This window comes from Thermobia domestica, chromosome 4 (genome assembly GCF_964235325.1).
Source record: "Thermobia domestica chromosome 4, izTheDome1.hap1.1, whole genome shotgun sequence".
Classification (NCBI taxonomy): Eukaryota; Metazoa; Arthropoda; class Insecta; order Zygentoma; family Lepismatidae; genus Thermobia; species Thermobia domestica.
This window is the reverse complement of record NC_137457.1, coordinates 292,795,648-292,815,911: the sequence shown is the minus strand read 5'-3', so window position 1 is coordinate 292,815,911 and position 20,264 is coordinate 292,795,648. Positions and strand designations below refer to the sequence as shown.

The 20,264-nt window shown below is 35.4% G+C and overlaps 2 protein-coding genes across 4 annotated transcripts in view; both read right to left on the bottom strand.

Annotated features, from left to right (window-relative positions):
* The window catches only part of LOC145684174 (uncharacterized), a 190,888-nt gene that overhangs the window by 82,233 nt on the left and 88,391 nt on the right, over window positions 1-20,264 (bottom strand). The window lies entirely within an intron of this gene.
* The window catches only part of LOC145684175 (uncharacterized), a 47,852-nt gene continuing 37,488 nt past the window's right edge, over window positions 9,901-20,264 (bottom strand). For 2 of the 3 annotated variants that reach the window (XM_081756178.1, XM_081756175.1), the window contains 3 exons: window positions 16,186-16,392; window positions 13,885-14,063; window positions 9,901-10,060 (listed from right to left, as the gene is read on the bottom strand). In XM_081756178.1, the coding sequence (XP_081612304.1) occupies window positions 13,934-14,063; window positions 16,186-16,392 (337 nt within the window). In that variant the 3' untranslated portion in view covers window positions 9,901-10,060; window positions 13,885-13,933. Of the gene's footprint in view, window positions 10,064-13,884; window positions 14,064-16,185; window positions 16,393-20,264 lie in introns of all 3 variants that reach the window. The other variant, XM_081756177.1, reaches the window with a different exon arrangement.

Below are 20,264 nucleotides of genomic sequence, written 5' to 3'. Positions count from 1 at the left end.
AATTTTAACAATTTTTCAGCCAAGACATCTAGTTCTTGCGTATTAGCTGTAACATTTAAGTGTTCGTCTGAGCAGTTCCCTACTAAATTTATCATTTCGTTTGAGACTTGTAAAATTTTCTTCGTCGGAATTACAATGTCTCCAAAAATGAGATTATCAAATTTTTCATATGAAATGAAATATGATCTATTACTTCCAAATTGAATTTTTTCCGAATGTACTTCTTGTTGCTCGCCTAATTTTGTCATATAGCCTGGTTCTAACGCTGAATATAACACTCCAGCATGAGTGTAAGAATATGATATGTTTGACTGATATTTCTCTGATTTTAATTGACAGTGTTCTACCGAATTTTTGAATATTAGATTATTCAAACATTTGGACTCCGAATTTAAATTTACATTGTTACAGAAATACAAAAAACTTTTAAAAGTACATTCATCTTTTTCTAGGCTATAGAACTTTCCTCCAGTAAAATATACCATTTCCGGTAATTTATAATAATATCGTCGATTGTCAATGAGAAATCCCATTGATGTTACCTCATACATTTTCGATATGCTAGTTTCATAGACAACTGGTGTGCGTAATAATAAATCAACATTATTTTCATTATAATAAAATTTTAACAAATGAACACTCGATATTCTATAAAATAATCCAATGTCTTGAGAATATACTGTGTGTTTTAATACATCATGAGAATTTATGAAATCCAAAACTTCTTGATTACTCAAAATATGATATGTTAATTCGTTAGATAAAATATTTTTCAAAATTTCGGAAACACGTTGTTTCGCCATATGGAAAAATAAATTTGTTAAAATTTTCCGATGAGCTTGGTGCATATAACAGTAAAGTTCTTGTAATTTTGACCGAAAATCATCCAATATGTGCTTGACCTTAACAATTACACCATGAACTATACTAATTTGACCATTCACAGATTGTTTTAATCTTCTGACCTCATTTGTTAATACATTTTCGTGTTCGGTTAATTTATTTATTGACGCTGACATTTGTTGTCCATGCACTAAGTTATAAGCTGATAGTCCAATGGAAGAAAATCCTAGAATCCATGAGAAAATAGATCTCCTTGTCCTATTGTTATTCATGCATTGTGCTATACCATCCTTGTATAAAAATGCACATGGGATGGAATTTAAAATATTTGTGCGAAATTCTAATTCTTGTTTTCGAAATTCTTCGGAAATATCTGGCACTTCCGAACAAACTTCATGAATTGGAACTGATTCATGAAAGTTTAGGTGTAATTTAACGGTGGTATATACCTCATTTACCGTATGTACTGCGAACGAATCTTCGGAAACTGCAATTCCTAATTTCTCCAAAGTGTATTGCTGATGTTCTGCTGCTGTTACAACTGCGATGCCGATTAATATTAATATTCCAAACATGATGTGACGGATTTTTTTTTCTTCCACAATCTGTAATTTATGGAAAATTTACCTCTTATTTATTTATTTATTTATTATTTTGCCGTGTTTATGATTATTTCAGACATTTACAATTAGTTTCAATATTAAATATTATTTTACTTTACTTATTTATTTCTCTTTATTTTCCTTATAAGCATATGACACTGTAAGAGACGAGACCATTTCCTGTCCGTCAATGCGTTAGCCTTTGGTTCTTTGGGATATTATGTGAACACTAAGTTCACTACCCAACTAGGTCGGGCTGACTCGACCTAGGTCAGTGCTCATACTTATAAGCAAAATAAAGTTCATGTTTTTTTTTTCAGTCACCTAGCGTTTCTTCTTCTAATTCATCCTCAATATATGGTTTTAATCTACGAATTTCGACAGAGTCATATTTCACCTGTCCTTTATTATTATAATATTTTACCTTATAGGAATTATTATTTAACTTTTCAATTATTTCCGCTCTAATATTATATTTTTCTGCGAAACATGCTGGTGTCCCTGGTGTTGGCATCTGACGCACTAGAACCTTTTGGCCAATTTCAAAAGTTGGTTGGTCAAATTTCTTTTCCATATATTTCTTTTGAGATTTGAACCGTTTTTGCAAGTTCTTATATGCTAAATTTCTCGCTTCTTTTAATGCGGCAATACGTAACTCGTTATCTTCGTGTTCACATGGAATGTCTAAAGAATTTTCAAGAGGGGTTCTAGCCTCTTTACCGAATAACAAATAATATGGACTATATTTCATTCCGTCATGTATTTGTGTATTTAAAGTAAATACAATACTTGGTAATACAACGTCCCATGAATTAAGTTTCTTATCACAGTAGTGTCTCATTACTGTTTGTAGAGTTAAATTCATTCTTTCCGCTTGACCGATTTTATAGTGGGCTCCTGTGTTAGCAAAGTTTAGATGAATTCCAAACCGCTCGGCCATTTCTTCCATTAGTTTCCCCCGATGTGAGGACAACCGATCTAGCAGAATCTGCTTTGGGATGCCATACTTTAATATTAGTTCTTCATATATAGTTTGACATATCGTTTCTGCAGACACATTTGGAATGGATTTCGCTATCAAATATCTAGTAGCTTGGTCTACTATAACTAAGATATATTTATGCCTATGAGTGCTTGATATCGGAAATGGTCCAGCCTCATCTATCACTACGCTATCCCACGGTTGGTACTGTGGGTACGTCTGTGGATGTAACGGAATACGTCCAGTCTTCCTCTTGTTCACTTGACAACTTATACAGGATGCGCACTTATCGTGAAAGAATTTCTTCATATTAGGAAAATAAATTTTCCTAACTGCTCGTGCATAACACTTGCTATAGGAGAAATGTCCTCCTCCGTATTGTTCTACATGTAATTGTCTAAATACGTATTCACGCAACGAAAATGGAATACACAGTAGATATTTCTTTGCATTCGCAAACCTATGTATCCTATACAGTCTTCCTTCTCGTATTTCATATATTCGAGCTTGTTTTTCGAGTTCCGGTGTACATTCATCTGGATGTTCTATTGCATTAATCAACGGTCCGAATATTTTGTCTTTTCTCTGTAATTCGGCTACATCTATATTCTCTTCAAACGTTAGAAATGTACCGAGTGTATCTAAATCGAAATCATTTTTATCGGGAGTTATTGTTGTGTTTCTGCTCAATACGTCAGATGGATTTTTACTTCCTTCACAATGAACCGGGATGTACCTGTATTCTTCGAGTTCTAAGGACCAACGTAAAAGTTTTGGTGATAGTTTAGGACATGTTTTTAAATACGTAAGGGCACGACAATCCGTGTACAATTCAAATTCATTCGCATATAAATAAAAATTGAATGCTTTGCATGCTGCTAAGATACTAAGTAATTCCTGTTCCACAATATGTCTTGATTGTTCATTTGGTCTTAATAGCCTACTATAGTATCCCAATGGTGTCCAGTCACCATTTTCTTGTTGCTGTAGCAACACTGCGCCTACGGATTTTGAACATGCATCCGTGCATAACCGTAAAGGTCTTCCCTGGACATATGGACATAACAATGGAGCAGATAATAGAGCAGCTTTTAATTCCTCGAATGCTTTTTGGTGGTTTTCATTCCACACGAACTTTTGTCCCTTTTTCAAAATTTTCTGTAAGTCTGATGTTAGATTCGCATAATCCTTACAAAATCTTCTTACATAATTTGTCAGTCCTAGGAATGATTTTAATTCCTTTGGTGATTTTGGTGGTTTAAACACCTTAATTGCCTTCATTATTTTCTCACTTATCTCGTATCCACTCTCGCTTACTAGATGGCCTAACGCTAAAACCTTTTCCTTCATAAACTGACATTTCTCTACTGACAATTTCATTCCAAATTTTCTTAATCTTTTGAAGACATTCTCTAAAACTTCTAACATTTTCTCCTGCTCATTAGTAAATAGGAAAATATCATCCATATAATAGGATACAGACTCAACCGATATGTTCGCCAACGCCATACCCATTATTCTAGAGTATACCGCCGGTGCGCTCAAGTAACCTTGAATTAGTCTAGTGAATCTATAACTTCCTAGACCCGGAATATTGAATCCAGTGCAATCACGTGATTCTTCTGTGATTGGCACTTGAAAATAAGCAGATTTTATATCCAACACAGAGTACCATTTATGACCTCCCATACATGATAAAATCGAATGTATAGGCGGTAAAGACACCGTGAAAAATTCTGCGTGTTTATTTAATTGTCTCGCATCTAATACACTTCTGAGACTCCCGTCTGGCTTCTTAATGAATAACATAGGGCTGTTATAAGGGCTTGCAGCCTCTTCTATAATATCCTGTTTTAGAAGAACATTTATGTGCTCTCTAACTTTGTCTTTTAAAGCTACTGGTACTGGATATTGTGCGCGCCTAAACGGAACTTTTGTCTTTAACTCTATGTGATGGCTGTAGTTTTTAATTTTCCCTATACTCTCTTTTCTCCATGCAAATACATCTGAATATGCTCGACATAAAGTTTCCAATTTTTGTCTTATCCTATCTTCCGTTTTTTCACCTATGTTTAACTTTGTTTTATCAAACTCTTTTCTAGATTGTATCACTTCGTCAATCTCTTGCTGTGTCAAACCCTGATCTATCAACTCCTGATCTTCAACATAATCTTCTGCTTTTCCGATCTCTGTATTACGAGTTAACCATACCCGTTTCTGAGTAGGATTTACTATTTCCAACAACGTTTGATTTGGTGCTAATAGTGCCCTAGGAATAAAAATATTTTTCCTTTGTTCCGTTTCTCTATTAGGTTCCAATAAATATTCTTGATTTGTCCACGAATTTACCAATTTTAATGGAACAATTACTCTACTTCTGGGAGCTAAAAATGTTTTCTTTGCTACAACAAATTTCGGAACCATGCATACCCTTAGAATATGCGATATTCTTTCAGAAACATTTAGTGGATTATTATTATTCCTATTTTTGTTTGGAGGTCGACCAAATCTTTGTAAAATAATCTGTCTCTTGCCGTAATGAATTTGACAATTGTGCGGGTGTAAAAAGTCATTACCAATTAAAATTTGATTAGGGAAATCTTTAATAACTCTAAATCTATGGTGAAAATTGTTACCATTTATTGTAAATTGAACAATTGCTACTTTATCAATTGTCAATGAATTTTGCGTGATGCCTCTAATTTGGGTTTTCTCCGGAATGACTATTGCGTTTGTCGGTAATAATTTATCACTTATTATTGACAATTGTGATCCCGTATCAATTGTCGATCTTATTCTTCGGTTTGCTATGTAAACTGGTAAAAATACCATTTCATTGTCACAATCTATTGAGGCTACTATTTCTCTAATATTCCTAACTCTATTTCCTGTAAATGTGCCTCGTTCATTTACAGTTTGTTTCAGTTTAAAGACTGAGTAGTTGGATTATAATATGTCACTCCATTTAATTGTTGTGGAACCATTGTTGGTACCGCAGACTGAGACTGTGGAGGTTGTTGAGATACCATTGGTATCTGTTGATAATATTGCGGCGGAAAATTATGCTGAAATTGCGGATTATATTGATAATTATTCGGGAAATTATTTTGAAAACCTCTTCCGCGCCAATTTCTCCTGAAATTTCTTTGTCCTCTTCCGTTACCGGATCTGTAATTGTTTCCACGACCTCTATTATTTCCATTATTATATTTGCCATTATACGACTGATTATTGTCATAGTTTCTATTGTTTCCCCGAAATTTCTGATTTCTAAAATTTCTTCCTCTAAATCCTTTTCCTCGATCTGACCTATGTTCTCTATTTTGGCCTTGATCCTGACTACCGTTTGACTCCTGACCTTGATCCTTATTATGATTGAACTGTGATGCATTCGTTAATGCTACTTGTAAATCCTCAATTTTCTTTTCTAATTTTGAAATGTGCGCAACACTAACTGGCTCTTTCTTAATTTCTTTGTCTTCTTTCTTTCTGATTAATAGCTTATCTATTTCTATATCACTATCGTCACTTTCTACTTGTTCTTTCATTTTCTTTAATAAATCTTTCACCGTTACTTTCCTATCTTTATTATCTCTCTTCTGTCTCCTTTCTATTTTACATTTATTTTTCTCTACTTTTTGTAATTCTTCTAAGAATTCTTCTAATGATACAAAAGTTTTTGTTCCTACTTTTTCCATAAAATATGGCAAAAGTCCTGCTGCTATTAATCCTATTTTCTTTGTATCGTTCATTTTCTCGTCTATTCTATCTGCTAATGTAAGAATATCATACGCGAAATTTATCACAGGTTCATCTTCTCTCTGTAACCTGTCTCTAATCCTGTCTTCTAAATCTAGGTTAAAATTAGAATTTGTAAATTCTTCTATCAAATCCTTTTGTAGATCTTTATAGGAAATGTCAGCTACATTTTTTCTTTTCAAAAATAGCTTTACCCATTGTCTACCTACACCTTTGAAAACTGTGGTTAGGAGTGTTTTCCTTTTGTCTTCATCGTACCCTGCTATTTCGCAAGCGTCATCGAACTCATCAAAGAACGCAACTATGTCTTGATCCTTTATTAAGTCAAACTTTGGTAATCTACTCATATCCGTAAATATTGCTACTCTTCTATCTGATGTCGCCATATCTTTATTTTCTAATCCTATTTTAGGTTCTTCCTGTTCCTTATTTATTTTTACTTGTTTTTCTTCTTTTATATCTAGATTTATTTCTTCAAATTCACGTGGGAAATCAAACGTTTTTACCGATACAGGACTACCTGGAAAATTTGAAACTGGACCCGGTCTAAAACTTGGTGTTCCTATTGTCTGATCTACTACACAGTCCTCGTTTAACCTCTTGCGTCCCCGCGGTGGTGTTAATAAACGTACTAACTTATCGACTCCTACGTCTACACCTTCTAATGCTTTCTGTGCTCTAGTTATAATTCGTCTTTCCGTCATTAAACTATTCTAAAATATGTATACACACATTATATAATTCTAAACCCTTCGTATAAGCTTGTACACAAACACCTTTTGTATTAATCATGTAATAAGGCAAATATACTTTTATAACACAACCATTTCTTAATAATTCATAAGGTATTCTTATGTTTACTTCTAACTTATTAACTACACACATAATTATTGTTACCAAATGGAAAAATTAGTCATTATTATTATTATTATTTAACTTCATCACTGTTTTACACATTTCGCGAGGGTGGGCGGGAGGGTTTAGCAACTATCAAGCAAGAATGCGGGATGTAAACAACCATGCCTTGGTGGTTATATAATCTTATGATAAACTAGTTTCGCCAGGAATCGAACCCTAAGCATACTCCACCATGCCCTAAATTACTACTGGAATCGTTACAATAGTCAAACTGACCTCACAGCATCTCCACTATGAAACGGGAGGGAAGGGTGGGAATTAATTTACTAGGATCTTTTACAAGCCAGCAATCTCCAACCATGCCAACCTGGGTTGCTCTTAATAAAATTTAGTAAAACTTGAATATGTAGAGCACTCCCAGATTGATCTAATTTGCATGAAGCAAATCTATATCTACTCGCATTTATATGAGAGGTAAGTTTGGGGATACTCCACCACTGGTTGCATTGATTGAGGGCCAACCAGAGCCCTATTAAAATGATAACAACAATGTCTACTTAAACATGTGTATTTTAACAGAACTAGTAATCATTTATGTGTGAAGTGTTGTTTGTGTATTGAAGACTTAAGAAAGTGTAATTTAATGTGTAAATCATGTATAACGAATTGGGTTAGCACAGAATTTGGTTGTGACACATACCTGTTGTTGATGATTAGTCGAACCAAGCACTGAATGATCGTATACCAGTAACAGCAGTCGGTTGTATTTTAACGTTGAAACTTCTTAGACTGTTCTCTTAGTATTTGAAGTTAATAATCTTTTAACTTGACGAATTGTAGAACTTTAAATGCTACTTCTCTAATATTGATCCTCTGACAGTGATCCTCTGATAATGCTCTCTGATAATCTTCTCATTGAATAAAATAAAAGGTTTTTATACAACTCAAACTGCTGACGATCCAGTAATACGGTTTCAGCACTCGGGCCGATTTTCGTCCACGTGCGTCCCAGATCTAAAAAGATCTTATTCAACCAAATTCTCATAACCTCAATTCAATCATGATGACACGAAACAATGTCACTTTCTTGATGTCCTCATTGTCCGAAGAAAAGTGTGGATGTTAACAAATTTATTACATAACATTACAAGCTCTTGTTGATAGACTAGAATTCATACAATTTGAAGTATACACATACTGTATTCTTTGCACATATCTCTTTAGAGATAAACAAGAGTAAATTAGGTCTCCTGAAACTCAAGACCGTACTACAATTAAACTAAACAAATTAAACCAATAATTAATAATTATCTATGGTCTTGACACTAGTTAGCTTTCTAAATAATTTTAACTTAATATCTCCTGCTCAAAATGGCTTTAGATCAAATAAGTCTACTGAAACTGCTCTTTACTCCTTTCTCTATTCTGCTTTAAATTCAATAAATGCTAAGAAATATGCAACCGGCATATTTCTTGATCTTAGCAAAGCTTTCGATACAATTGATCATCAAATTTTACTTAAAAAATTGCAAGATTATGGTATTAGGGGAAATGCTTATGAGTGGTTTAAATCGTATATATTCAACAGAAGGCAAACTGTTGAAATTAACTGTCAAACTCGAGACACTCAGGGAGTAAGCAAATGTTATTCAGATACCAAAGAGTTAAAATTTGGAGTTCCTCAAGGCTCCATCTTAGGCCCTATTCTATTTTTAATATATATAAATGATTTGCCACAATGTTTAGACTCTGCTAAAATTGTTCTGTATGCTGACGATACAAATATATTAGTAACTGGAGAAACTTACGTTGAGTTATGTAATGCAGTAGATTCCACATTGTCTGCCGTCAGTGACTGGATGGATAGAAATAAACTAATACTAAACACAACAAAGTCTTCGTGCATGTGCTTTCACGTAGCAAAAAACGAGATAAGAAAACGCCCTTGTGTAACAATTAACGGCAAAACGTTGAATTACGTCTCGGATATCAAATTTCTTGGTCTTTGGGTGTCAGATACATTAGATTGGAAAATTCACATTCAAAAATTATCTAGTAAATTGGCTCAAACCTGTTACATGTTAAAGCTTTTACGAAATAGTGTCAGTCAACATGTTCTGTTCACAACTCATTTTGGACTTTTTCATTCTAAATTGAAATATGGTATTATATTCTGGGGATCTACTGCACTGCTAAATTCCATATTCGTTTTACAAAAGAGAGCTTTAAGGTTTATGACCGGAAGTAAACCTCGAACTTCTTGTAAACCTCTATTTAAATTTCTTGAAATCTTACCTCTTCCATGCTTATATATATATGAACTTCTAAAATTTGTAAGAAAAGATATACAGATAGATACAAGCAGCTTCCGGTTGAACTCAGATATTCATATGCATAATACAAGACAAGCGTCTGACCTTCATGTAGAGTCCTCACGTTTAAAAATGCATAAGAATAGTACATTTCCTATGGCAGTGAATATTTATAACAAGCTTCTTTCCACTTTAAAAAACAAAACATCTGGTTTCAATAAAGCAGTCAAGTCCTACCTACTCGAGCACTGTTTCTATTCTGTAGAAGAATATCTCGCCTGTAGTAAATAATGTTTAAAGTATATATATTTTGTATATCTATAATGTAAGGTTTTATTAACTGTTATGTTGTTTTATATCGATATATGTAAATTAGAATAATGAAAAATTGTACCTTTTTTGTTTTATATAAATTCACACTATTTTAATATTGCATGTAGATTTAAATCTATACATATGTACACAATCAGTGTTCTTATGACGTGTCCAACTCATACGTTTACGTTGTGAACAATTTGTATGAAAAAGGATGAAAATAAATACAATACAATACAATTGACTATTATGTAGGTTAGGAGGACTTCTTAAAGTTCTTGGTATCTTAGAGCATCACCATAAAAATGCTTCCTCATATTCAGACTAAAATAGTAGCTCTCTTATATTTGTTTTGCGGCATTCTGGTGCATCATGGCTCGCAGCGTATTCTGCTGGAAGAAAATCAGTCATAATATTTATTCACTTAATAATATTAATTAAAAAAAAGAAAAAAAACTAAATGCAGCTCACCACGATTTATATTATTTAAAACTTAACTATATGTTAATTGTAATCGGGCTAAGTAAGAAATTGATCTACAATTGAGCTGGGATTCGGACTCTAGTCATCTGTATCACAATTTCCGTTACTTTAAGAGCCGTGGTAACAGATAGCTTTTAAGCAGCCGAGGGCTAATCTGGTATGTGCACTGTCCCAAGTAGGTTCCAGAAGGGTGTAGGGAATAAAAAGAATATAAGCTGGTATGCAATGCTATTTTAATTGATAGAAGCTGACATGTCATTGCAAAAAGGAAGACTTAACAAAAAAAGGCTTTTATGTAAATGATATACTAATAAACTAGAACCTGGGCGAAACATCGTAGCCTGATTTGGAAACTGATTTTCAAACGACGGTAAGATTGCTTATTGGCTTGATTGACTGATTTGTATAATATTTTGTCAATAGTGAGCCAATATTGTGCTGGACTTACAGTTTAAAATAGAATCTGAACCACTGTGGCGCATTTGATGTTCTTTCACCGGAAAACGAATCCGCAACTTTATATACCAAAGACACACGTGCTAACCACTAGACTAAGAAGGAAAGCGGTAGTAAGTTTGAATGTGTGCGTGTACATATGTAACTGTGATTATAAATGTGGTATAGATGTATATATGGAAGTTAAATTTGTAAGATATATTTTAAATTGTACCTAGTTTTCTCTTTAGTATTCACACTACCATTCTATAGCACTGTAGATATGTACCATTTTTTCTTTCTTTTTTTTTTAATATGCAACTTTTTGTTTGTTTGTATCATTTTTAATACAAATATTTGCAAAATGGTACATATCATTTGCAACTAACTTTTTAGAAGTGATGGTTCTTAAAGAAATTGCAGACTCGTTTCGGAAGCTACTACTCGGACTCTAATTATGTTAGATTCATAGTTCGGACCTCGTCGTCCTTGGAATAAAGTAGGCTTTCAATGGCACCATACACACGTGTCACTATCCACAAATTAGGGAAATTTTCCCGAGAAAAACATTTTGTTTTAATTCGGATGCCTCTATTGGGCCTCCATGTTTAGGTATCTTGAGAAATACTATACACCGTATGCTATACATTTGCCTAGTTTAATTGAAATACTGCTAGTAAATATGAAGATAAAAAATGCTTTACAATCATATGAAAAATTTGACATTTTGAAGAGGAAAATATACAGTATTTTAAACAATTCACTTAGGAAGCTCCTGCTTGTACTCAAATTACTTTAAGTTCATAGTTCGTACGTTGTTTCTTTAGAATGATACTATACACATGTGTCATAGGTCCATAAATTCAGGAGAAATTTGGAGAAACATTTCCAAAGCTTTCCCGGAAAAGACTTTTAAAAAGAAATAACATACTTTTTTCTTTAATATACAAGAAAGAATCCCCAGACCATACTAAAATCGATTATTTTGTTATACAAAATATGAATTTAAATATAAATGAAAACTTGTTCTGTATTGATAGAAAACCGTGCATCATAAAATTGGCACATATTTCAGTCGGTAAACTCCAATGAAATTTTGTAAACTTAGATTAATTACAATTTTGTTGTATTCCATTAAATATACTAGTATAAGTGTGTATTCATAATAGCTGCAGGAACAAAAAATTTTAAGTTCCAATAGGTTTACGATAAGGAATTGCTCAGTTTCTTAAAACTCTATCAACGAAACTATCGCCAATTTACATCTTTAGCGCGCATGAAATGTCATAAAACACTCAATATGAAATGAAATGAAATGAAATGAAATAAATAAATAAATAAATAAATAAATAAAAACTGAAGTTGACGAATGAAGCAACCATCCAAAACTTCATAAATTTTAAATGAGCAAATGTGAATTACAAAGAAAACTCGTTAACACTTTCAGAAAGATGAAATTGACACATTTTTGCTAAGATTAACAATCATTTAACTTTTTTTCCCCCTTAAATGTGCCTTGCGAACTCTAATTGGATGATTACTTTTCTGGTATTTCATTCGGCGACTATCCTGTTGCAATTGACTACCAGACTGTAATTGCAGAACTTAGGCTCCATAAAGAATATCATATGTTATTTAATTGAGTAATTTCCAAACAAAACTCTAATATCAACGATCACTCTTAACTATTGGTGATCACTTACGCACGAACAAGTTCAAAACTTTGAGGTAACAGTTATATATAAATGAAACAATCTTGGACAAACATTTACAAACGCTATGTACAATTTGAGGTATTTCACTCCGTTTACCTTCCCTTTAAGTTTGTATTTATTTATTTAAATGAAGCAAAATATTTCAAACTATAAACAGCGTGTGTAAACAATTGATCTACATTTGTTTTATTTATGCATAATTGTTACCTCAAAGTTTGAGGGGGACGCGGTGGCTCAAAGGCAAAGCGCTCACCTCTGGTACAAGCAGTCCCTGGTTTTATCACTGGACGCAACTTACTGGTGGACAACATAGTGTAAGGACACGAAAGGTAACCAGACAAGGTTGCTGGAAATTACTAAGAGGGTGTGAGGTTCTTTAAATAACAATTATAATTTTAATAAAATGTATGATTCAAATAAAGACTGATGATACCAATCGGGATGTTGATGAAACTAGAGCTTGGGAAAGCAACTTTATTTCAGAATAGTTTCACCGAAGTTGTTCCACGGTCCTTTCACAAGCTGGGACTAGTGTACGTCGTAGTATGTCCTGAAGTCCCGAAGAGCTAGGCGTCTCAGAATGTTCACATCGAAAATGACCAAAGACGAACGGCTAATGACAGTATCGAAAATGACGAAGAAGTGACCAAGCTCATGCTCTCTCAATTGCTTTTGATCCGCCTGTCCCCTCTGAGTCCCATTCCAGAACCCACGAAGAACTCATGGAATTCAAAGTTCTTATTTACAGTAACTAATACTTCCTCGTCGCTGCGATGAAAGGCAGGTAAACGATCGAAGTGGACAACGTCCGGGTGTTGATATAAGACTGCGAGGGCCAGTAAGATACAACTTCATTGAAGCACGGCGGACGGTGAGGACAGAGATAAAGGTTTGGGAAGCTGCTACCACAGTTTATTACAAAATGCTTTACAAATACAAGGATTTCCTTGTAGACAGCAAACAATGAATAGGAAATCAACTTGCTTCCTAGCTGGTAGAATGTAGCTGTCAGCTGGTGACGTCAACGCAAATGGCCGATGTTGACCATCCAGGCGATGGAACTCGAACTCGGAAATGCAGAAGAGACTGTTTGGCTCTCCGTGTTAAACAACTGTTTTCCCAAAATGATTAAGTTCCAATAATTATACGTGAATTTTCTCAGGGTTCTCCAGTTTCCTCCCACATTATCATTCTGTCAATTATTTCATAAATAATCATTCAATTTTATTAATTCATCTGTTTCCTTTAGCCTAAGGGAAGTAACCATCGGACGTAAAACTAGAAATTCCATTTCCAAGTTTTGAGCTATTGTGCAGGTGATCAGCAAGTTACAAAAAGGATTGTTGATATTAGTGTTTCTTTCAAAAATAACTGTTATATGTCATAATCTTCCGGAAGCCTACGTTTCCAATTAGCGCCTGGCAGTCGATGGCAATAGCAGTAGTTGCTAAAATCATATCAGATTCCCAGGACTTAACAAAGAAGAAGAAGAAGAACAAGAAAAAAGGTACACGTTGTTTATTAAACTTCGTTAACACTTGCTGTATGAGACTTCCACATAAAAATTACAGCTCACCCACCTCTTGTAGCGTACACTCTGCAGTAACTGACGACTACTTATATTGTGCTTCACGTCTTTTCATGTTCTTGATGATGCGCTTTGAGCCCATTTTCATCAGTAAACACTTTCCTGCAGATATCACAGTAGAAATATTTTGTTCTGATTGGTTGATAGCTTTCTGGTACCTTAACTCTGAAACTGGATATAAAAAAGAACATTAAATAGTAGAGTTTTAAATAGTTCTAGTTAAGCTTAACGAAAATACACACATGTAAATTCTTTCTCAATATTTATTCCAATAATCAACTATTGCATAAATCTCGAATATATTTTAATATTGATCAACAGATCATATTAATAGTACACTACAATTGATTACACAACCACACAGATACTCTGTACATAATCCCCTCTACCTAGATAATTAAAAGTAACATGCAGCAAACTAACAATGTCACTCTGATTGCCACGCTCCTCGTAAATGGCATGATCTCTGCTTACTTGAGCATAACTGCTCTTATAGTTCTCTATTGAACACTCACAACCATTTCAACTGCGTTATTCTCTCCTTGTCAGAATGTGTTATCAAGAAAGACATAAATAGTGTGCTACACTTGGAAAAAGCGTGTAATTGTCCTCAAAGTTTGCAGCAATGACCTTACAGTTTGAAGAGGAATATATATGGAACAACTGGTAAGTAGACGAGGGAAGAAAACTCTCATTGCATCTGTTTGCGATCGGGAAGCAATGTGATTTTACCGAGAATGAAAGGAATCGGAGACCCTTATGGCCACGCCTACAGCAGCGCGACCATCACCCTGCTTATCCCGTTTATAGTTCGTATAATTGCTGTGACTGGTCACAGACCGGTGGTTTCAGTTTCTCTAGGTTACTACTGAAACTGAAGCTAAAGGTAATTGAAGAAGATAATGCAAAACATTAATATTTAAGACATACCTTCCCGCATGTATCAATTACCGTCTCCTCATGATCCATTAATTCGTCCTCCACTGTATCAAAATTTAACAGAAACTGCAGGTAGTTTACGAATGGGTGTATATTTTGCATGTTGCAGGGAGAGGACAGGAGCATTCAGTCGGCGTACATGCTGACTAAATTTCAGGACAGCGATGTAAGATGGGCGGCAAAGAGGAGTTCCCTGAAGAATACTACAAACTGATACACGCTGGATTTTGGTAAGTTCGCTTGACATTAAGAATGAGGTTTTCAGGATGCAGTTGAGTAACAATCTCAGTTTGGGTGGTAATGTCAAATGTAAGTCTCCAAGGACTTACGAGAGGTAGCGGTTATAGTGACAATGATTTCTTTTACGTGTCGTTTGGTTTCCGTAGCAGAAATCTTCTATAGAACCATGAGCTCTCCGATACGTTTCTGTCTCTGAGAAGTTGGATAATTCCTGAACTAAGCAGAAATATCTCCCTTGCAGTTAACTCAAAAATGCTTACTCGTACATAGTTCCGCACCTTGACTTTTCTGGCTACAATTAACCTAAATAGCAGCTGTCGCGTTACATGATATACTAGTGTGCCCGAAGTGCTGACATTCGAAACGTTGAAGGGAACTAGGAATATAAGGACAAACTATAAGACGATACTATTCAGACTTCAGTCCGAAAGTGTAGGTAAACTGAAAGTAAGAATCGGTGACTTGAATAGCAACCAGTTCACCTGACTTCTTACTTTTAATACTAGTTACTTCTACATGTTGGTCAGCTGGCTCCGATTTGATCTCCTCTTCGGTTGAATTGACGAGATTCCAACAAGGAATCACGCCTCGAGAGATGTTCAGTAGACAGTGAGATTTTGCTGACACTTTCACTGGTCCAGTAACCTCCAATGTCCACACTACCCGGGGAACTGTGAGAAAGAAGGAAGCGGCCTGGGGCCATTATGTTAGGTATCATCCTGGCATTTGCCTGATGTGAATGAGGAAAACCCAGAGAAGCTTTACTTAAGATGGATACCCTGAAAAAGCTTTTACGCTTTTTCGATCGAGTGTCTCCACCTGGAATTGAACCCGGGACAGCTCGCACCAAAGGTGAAAGAATTAGCGACTCGCTACGCGGGATTACATCTATCACTTAGTCAATGATCAATTTGAATAAGAAGCTTGAAATATGTCACTCCTCTTAACATCATCGTGGGTGGGTAAAACTTGAAAAATTATGTAAACAGCATGGCCAACATAGTGGAAATTAACAACAATTAACATTCACAAGCTATATTTCGCAACAATCATAGATTTCAATAATTAATTCTTTTAAATTTTATCAGGTGCATTTTTCCTATCAAGAACTTACTTTACGTTCTCAGCATCCGTTTCTAGTATCTCAAAAAGTTTATTTTTCTTTATTCCTTCAGTCACTCGCTTTCCAGTCTGCAACCTTCGCTTTTGAGGCCTCCAGTATCTGATAAGCGTTTGAGGAACACCATACACCCTCTCCGCTGCCACATTCCCATGTTTCTCTGCATAATCCATCACCTCCAACTTAAACTCAGCTGTGAAACTGAAAGTAAATTTATCGTAGTTCACAAGTTAGTTGTAGGAGAGGTCGTAATCAAATTAGATTCTTAATCTGTCACATTTCCAAAACAACATACAACAAGGCACAATATCTTAAGCAAAACTCTATGGCCATCTTTAGGACAAAACAACAAAAAAGATTAACAATAACACAGTCAGAATTATATTATACAAAGGGACACAAACGAGAATTTTTAAAACTTGCAGGAGTTTACAATATAGACAGTTCTTGCCAGTACCTTCTCGCATACAATGATTTGCGGTTCTTTCACTTCTCACCATATTGCTCACTCGTACAACTAATGTCCATCATCCAGAGTTCCTGCTACACGATTCGGGGCATTAATATACATTAGAGTTTTCACATTGCACCATTACTGCTACCGTCATTGCATCCTATTGCGAATAAGTAGTCTTCAATTTGCACACTAAATTTGTAAACAAAATTCTGTTTCGTTTTTGAGAAGACAATAATTGAACAATATCACTGAAGTAAAAAGTAAACCTAAAATACTTGATTTAAGATATATACCATTTATTAACAATCAATTTCCAATCTAGCTGACAGGATGCACATGTATTCTTTCCTCTTTGCGTTTCTTTGAGAAGCAAACGAAACGGACGGGACGACTAAACGCTAGCTACATATGTATATACACCGTTTCCACAGTCTGTTGCCACTCTAAGGCTTCCACAACAGTTGAGGTATGTGAAAAACGCCAAGATCCATATTACATTATTTTCAGAGATTGATATTTTGAACTAAGTGTATTCCCCCAATTGAGTCGCCATAGAGTTGGGTAGGGGTAACTCAAGTATTTTAAATAGCAAATAGGTCGAGGAATATACAGGGTGATTTTTTTTAAAAAACTCACGGATTTCATTTGGGTCTAAAGTTTCTAACTGAAGTCCGATTTTCATGTAGTTTGTGGAAAATGATCAAGGAAGGATGGGAGATTTGTGGGATTACGTGTATCGATTTAAATTTATCCGGGGTAATATCGACCACACCTCAAGAAAAACAGCAAATATTCGTCCGTGTACCTTACAATTGGGATTAGGTTTTGGATTTTTGAAACGAAATTGCAGAATACAAATTAAGCGTTAATGAAAATACAAATTAAGTGTTAGTGGTAACAACCATAAATTACATGTTGAATAGCCGGTTTCTTGCGACAAACGACGGTGATTTCTTGGGCGACCTAAGGAGTCGATAAGACATCTTTCATAATACCCGCCTGCGAGGTCCAATGCTTCCTTGTCTCACTCAGAAGTGATGCCTTCTCTTCCAATTTATTGGGGCCGCGGTGGCTCAGTGGTAGAGCGTTCACCTCTGGTGCATGGGGTCCCGGGTTCAAACCCTGCTCCCGCCAAGTGAACTTTGTGGTGGACAAACACCGTGTGCGTAGGTTTTCTCGGGGTTCTCCCGTTCCCTCCCACTTTTTTCATTCCACCATCTCATTCATTTCTCATAATCACCGTCTCCTTTAGCCTAATCGGCATAACCGTGGGACGTAAAACTCAAAGATTTCATTTCATTTTCATTTCTTCCAATTTATTCACTAGCGACCATATTATGTTCCAGTCTTGGGCAGAACGTGAGGCAAATTTGCTTCTAAATGCCCTTTGCGTACCAACAACAGATTCCGTTCTTCAAAAACTTTTAACGATCAACTCTTTTTGATTAAAAGAGTACACTATTCTCACTATGTCCTGATCATACTCACACAGTAGGACAGAAATGTACATCATAATTACCAATACAACGGCCCAGTTTCTTATTTTTTATTGACCTTGGCGTGGTTTGCCATCTAACGAAGAAAACTCAAGTCTCCACACCGTAATGCACCTTATTCCAATTGTAAGGTACACTGGCGAAAATTTGCTATTTTTATTGAGGCGTGGCCGATATTACCCCGGATGAATTTAAACCAGTAGACATAGTTCCTTACTCTATCATCCTACCTTGATCATTAGCCACAGAGTTATAAACAGGAAATGGGTGACTTACAAATCACACAAATTACGGAATCGGATCAAGAAGAGAACTTCCTTCCCAACCTGGTGCAACGAACAGCAGTTTTGGATTGGCAGAACTTGCTACTAGAAGATTTAGAATACTACAGTACTACTAAAAGCGGGAAGTAACTCAATCTAATTGAAGATCTTAACCTAATGGATGAGCCTTAAGATAATCAATCTATTTATCACTTTTCAATTTATACCGAAGATTGTGACAGTAAATCACTTACAGAGGATCAATATACTGATTTATTATTTTTTATGTTTAATGTCCCACGATTGTGTTCCGAGCCTAAGGGAGAGGAAGATAGTCAGATGCATGATACTGGTGGAATGAACAAACTAGGAGGAAACAGAAGAACGCCGAGAAAACCTACGCACATGGTATTTGACCCAGCAAAGTCCACTTGGCGTGGGCTGGGATCGAATCTGGGACCCCACGTATCAGAACTGAGCACAACTTAAGTTATAAAGCAAAAAAACAAGAATAAATTCTTTATCAGCTCATAACCATAAGTTTACAAGGAGGAAGAGTTTGCAAAAACGTAGTTCTTCCAGCAACATAGGTATTAAAAAACAAGAAAGTACTGACAAAGGCGGAAAGTTATTGCTGAAACTGTTTGCAATCGTTTTTAATTGGATACTGCAGGTAAGTGTAAGACTCCCATTATTATTATTATTAGTTAATATGGATCCTATTGTTTTTATCAAACAATTTTCGGTTTTGATTTGAGTTTAGCGTCCCTTTCAGTATAGAGGCTATATGACACGTGGACCTATACGTTAACATAAGATCCGAACCACATGAGCTCCTACTGGGAATCGAACCCGGGTCTTCAACTGGAAAAGTGAGTACCGATTAAGTAATCATAATACAGTAATGAAATTAGGGGCTGGCCCGGAAAAGGGGATATTTCCCGGGGCAAAATATCTGACCATGCTCAATGTGGATTACCAGTGTTTTTTCGCTAAACTACTTTTCACTCCGGGCCGCGGTGGCTCAGTGGTAGAGCGTTCACCTCTGGTGCTTGGGGTCCCGGGTTCGATCCCAGCCCCCGCCAAGTGAACTTTGTGGTGGACAAACACCGTGTGCGTGGGTTTTCTCGGGGTTCTCCCGTTTCCTCCCACTTTCTTCATTCCACCATTTCATTCATTACTCATCATCACCGTCTCCTTTAGCCTAACCGGCATAATCGTGGGACGTAAAACTCAAAGATTTCATTTTTTTTTTTTTTTTACTTTTCACTCCCTCCCTCATCTATTGAATATTCCCTCCCGGGAAAAATCTGCTGAAAGGGACATTGTTATATTGTACTTTTCTAGATGTATGTGTGTGTGTGTGCGTGCGTGAACAAGTTACTGGAAGAAAGGATCTCCAAAGTGAGCAACTTTCCAAACAGCAATAAAAATACTACAATACAAAACAAATGAGAAATTATAACTATCTTACACTAAATGCTTCATTAGGAAGGGAGCCGAAAAAAAGTATAGAAAAATAACTGTTCTTGGTTAGTTAGCGCTTAGTTTAGTTAGGCGTCATATCTAAATCAGAACCCCGACTTTGAATTGGAATATGCTGCCACTCTTTTGTCTCCTTATTTTCTCCTCATTTGTTCTCCATGTTTGAATTAACAATTTTGCCAAAGTATTTCGATTTAGACAACGGTAATTAAATTCGTTCCAATGTTGAAAAAATTTAAAATAAAAGAAATGTTCCACAACTGTCCGATTCACTGATGCATTTTGTAGTACTCTACTCAAAATAATAACACTGTTGGGAAGACATAACTTGCACGATATTAATATCAATGTAATTCGAACATAATCTTACGA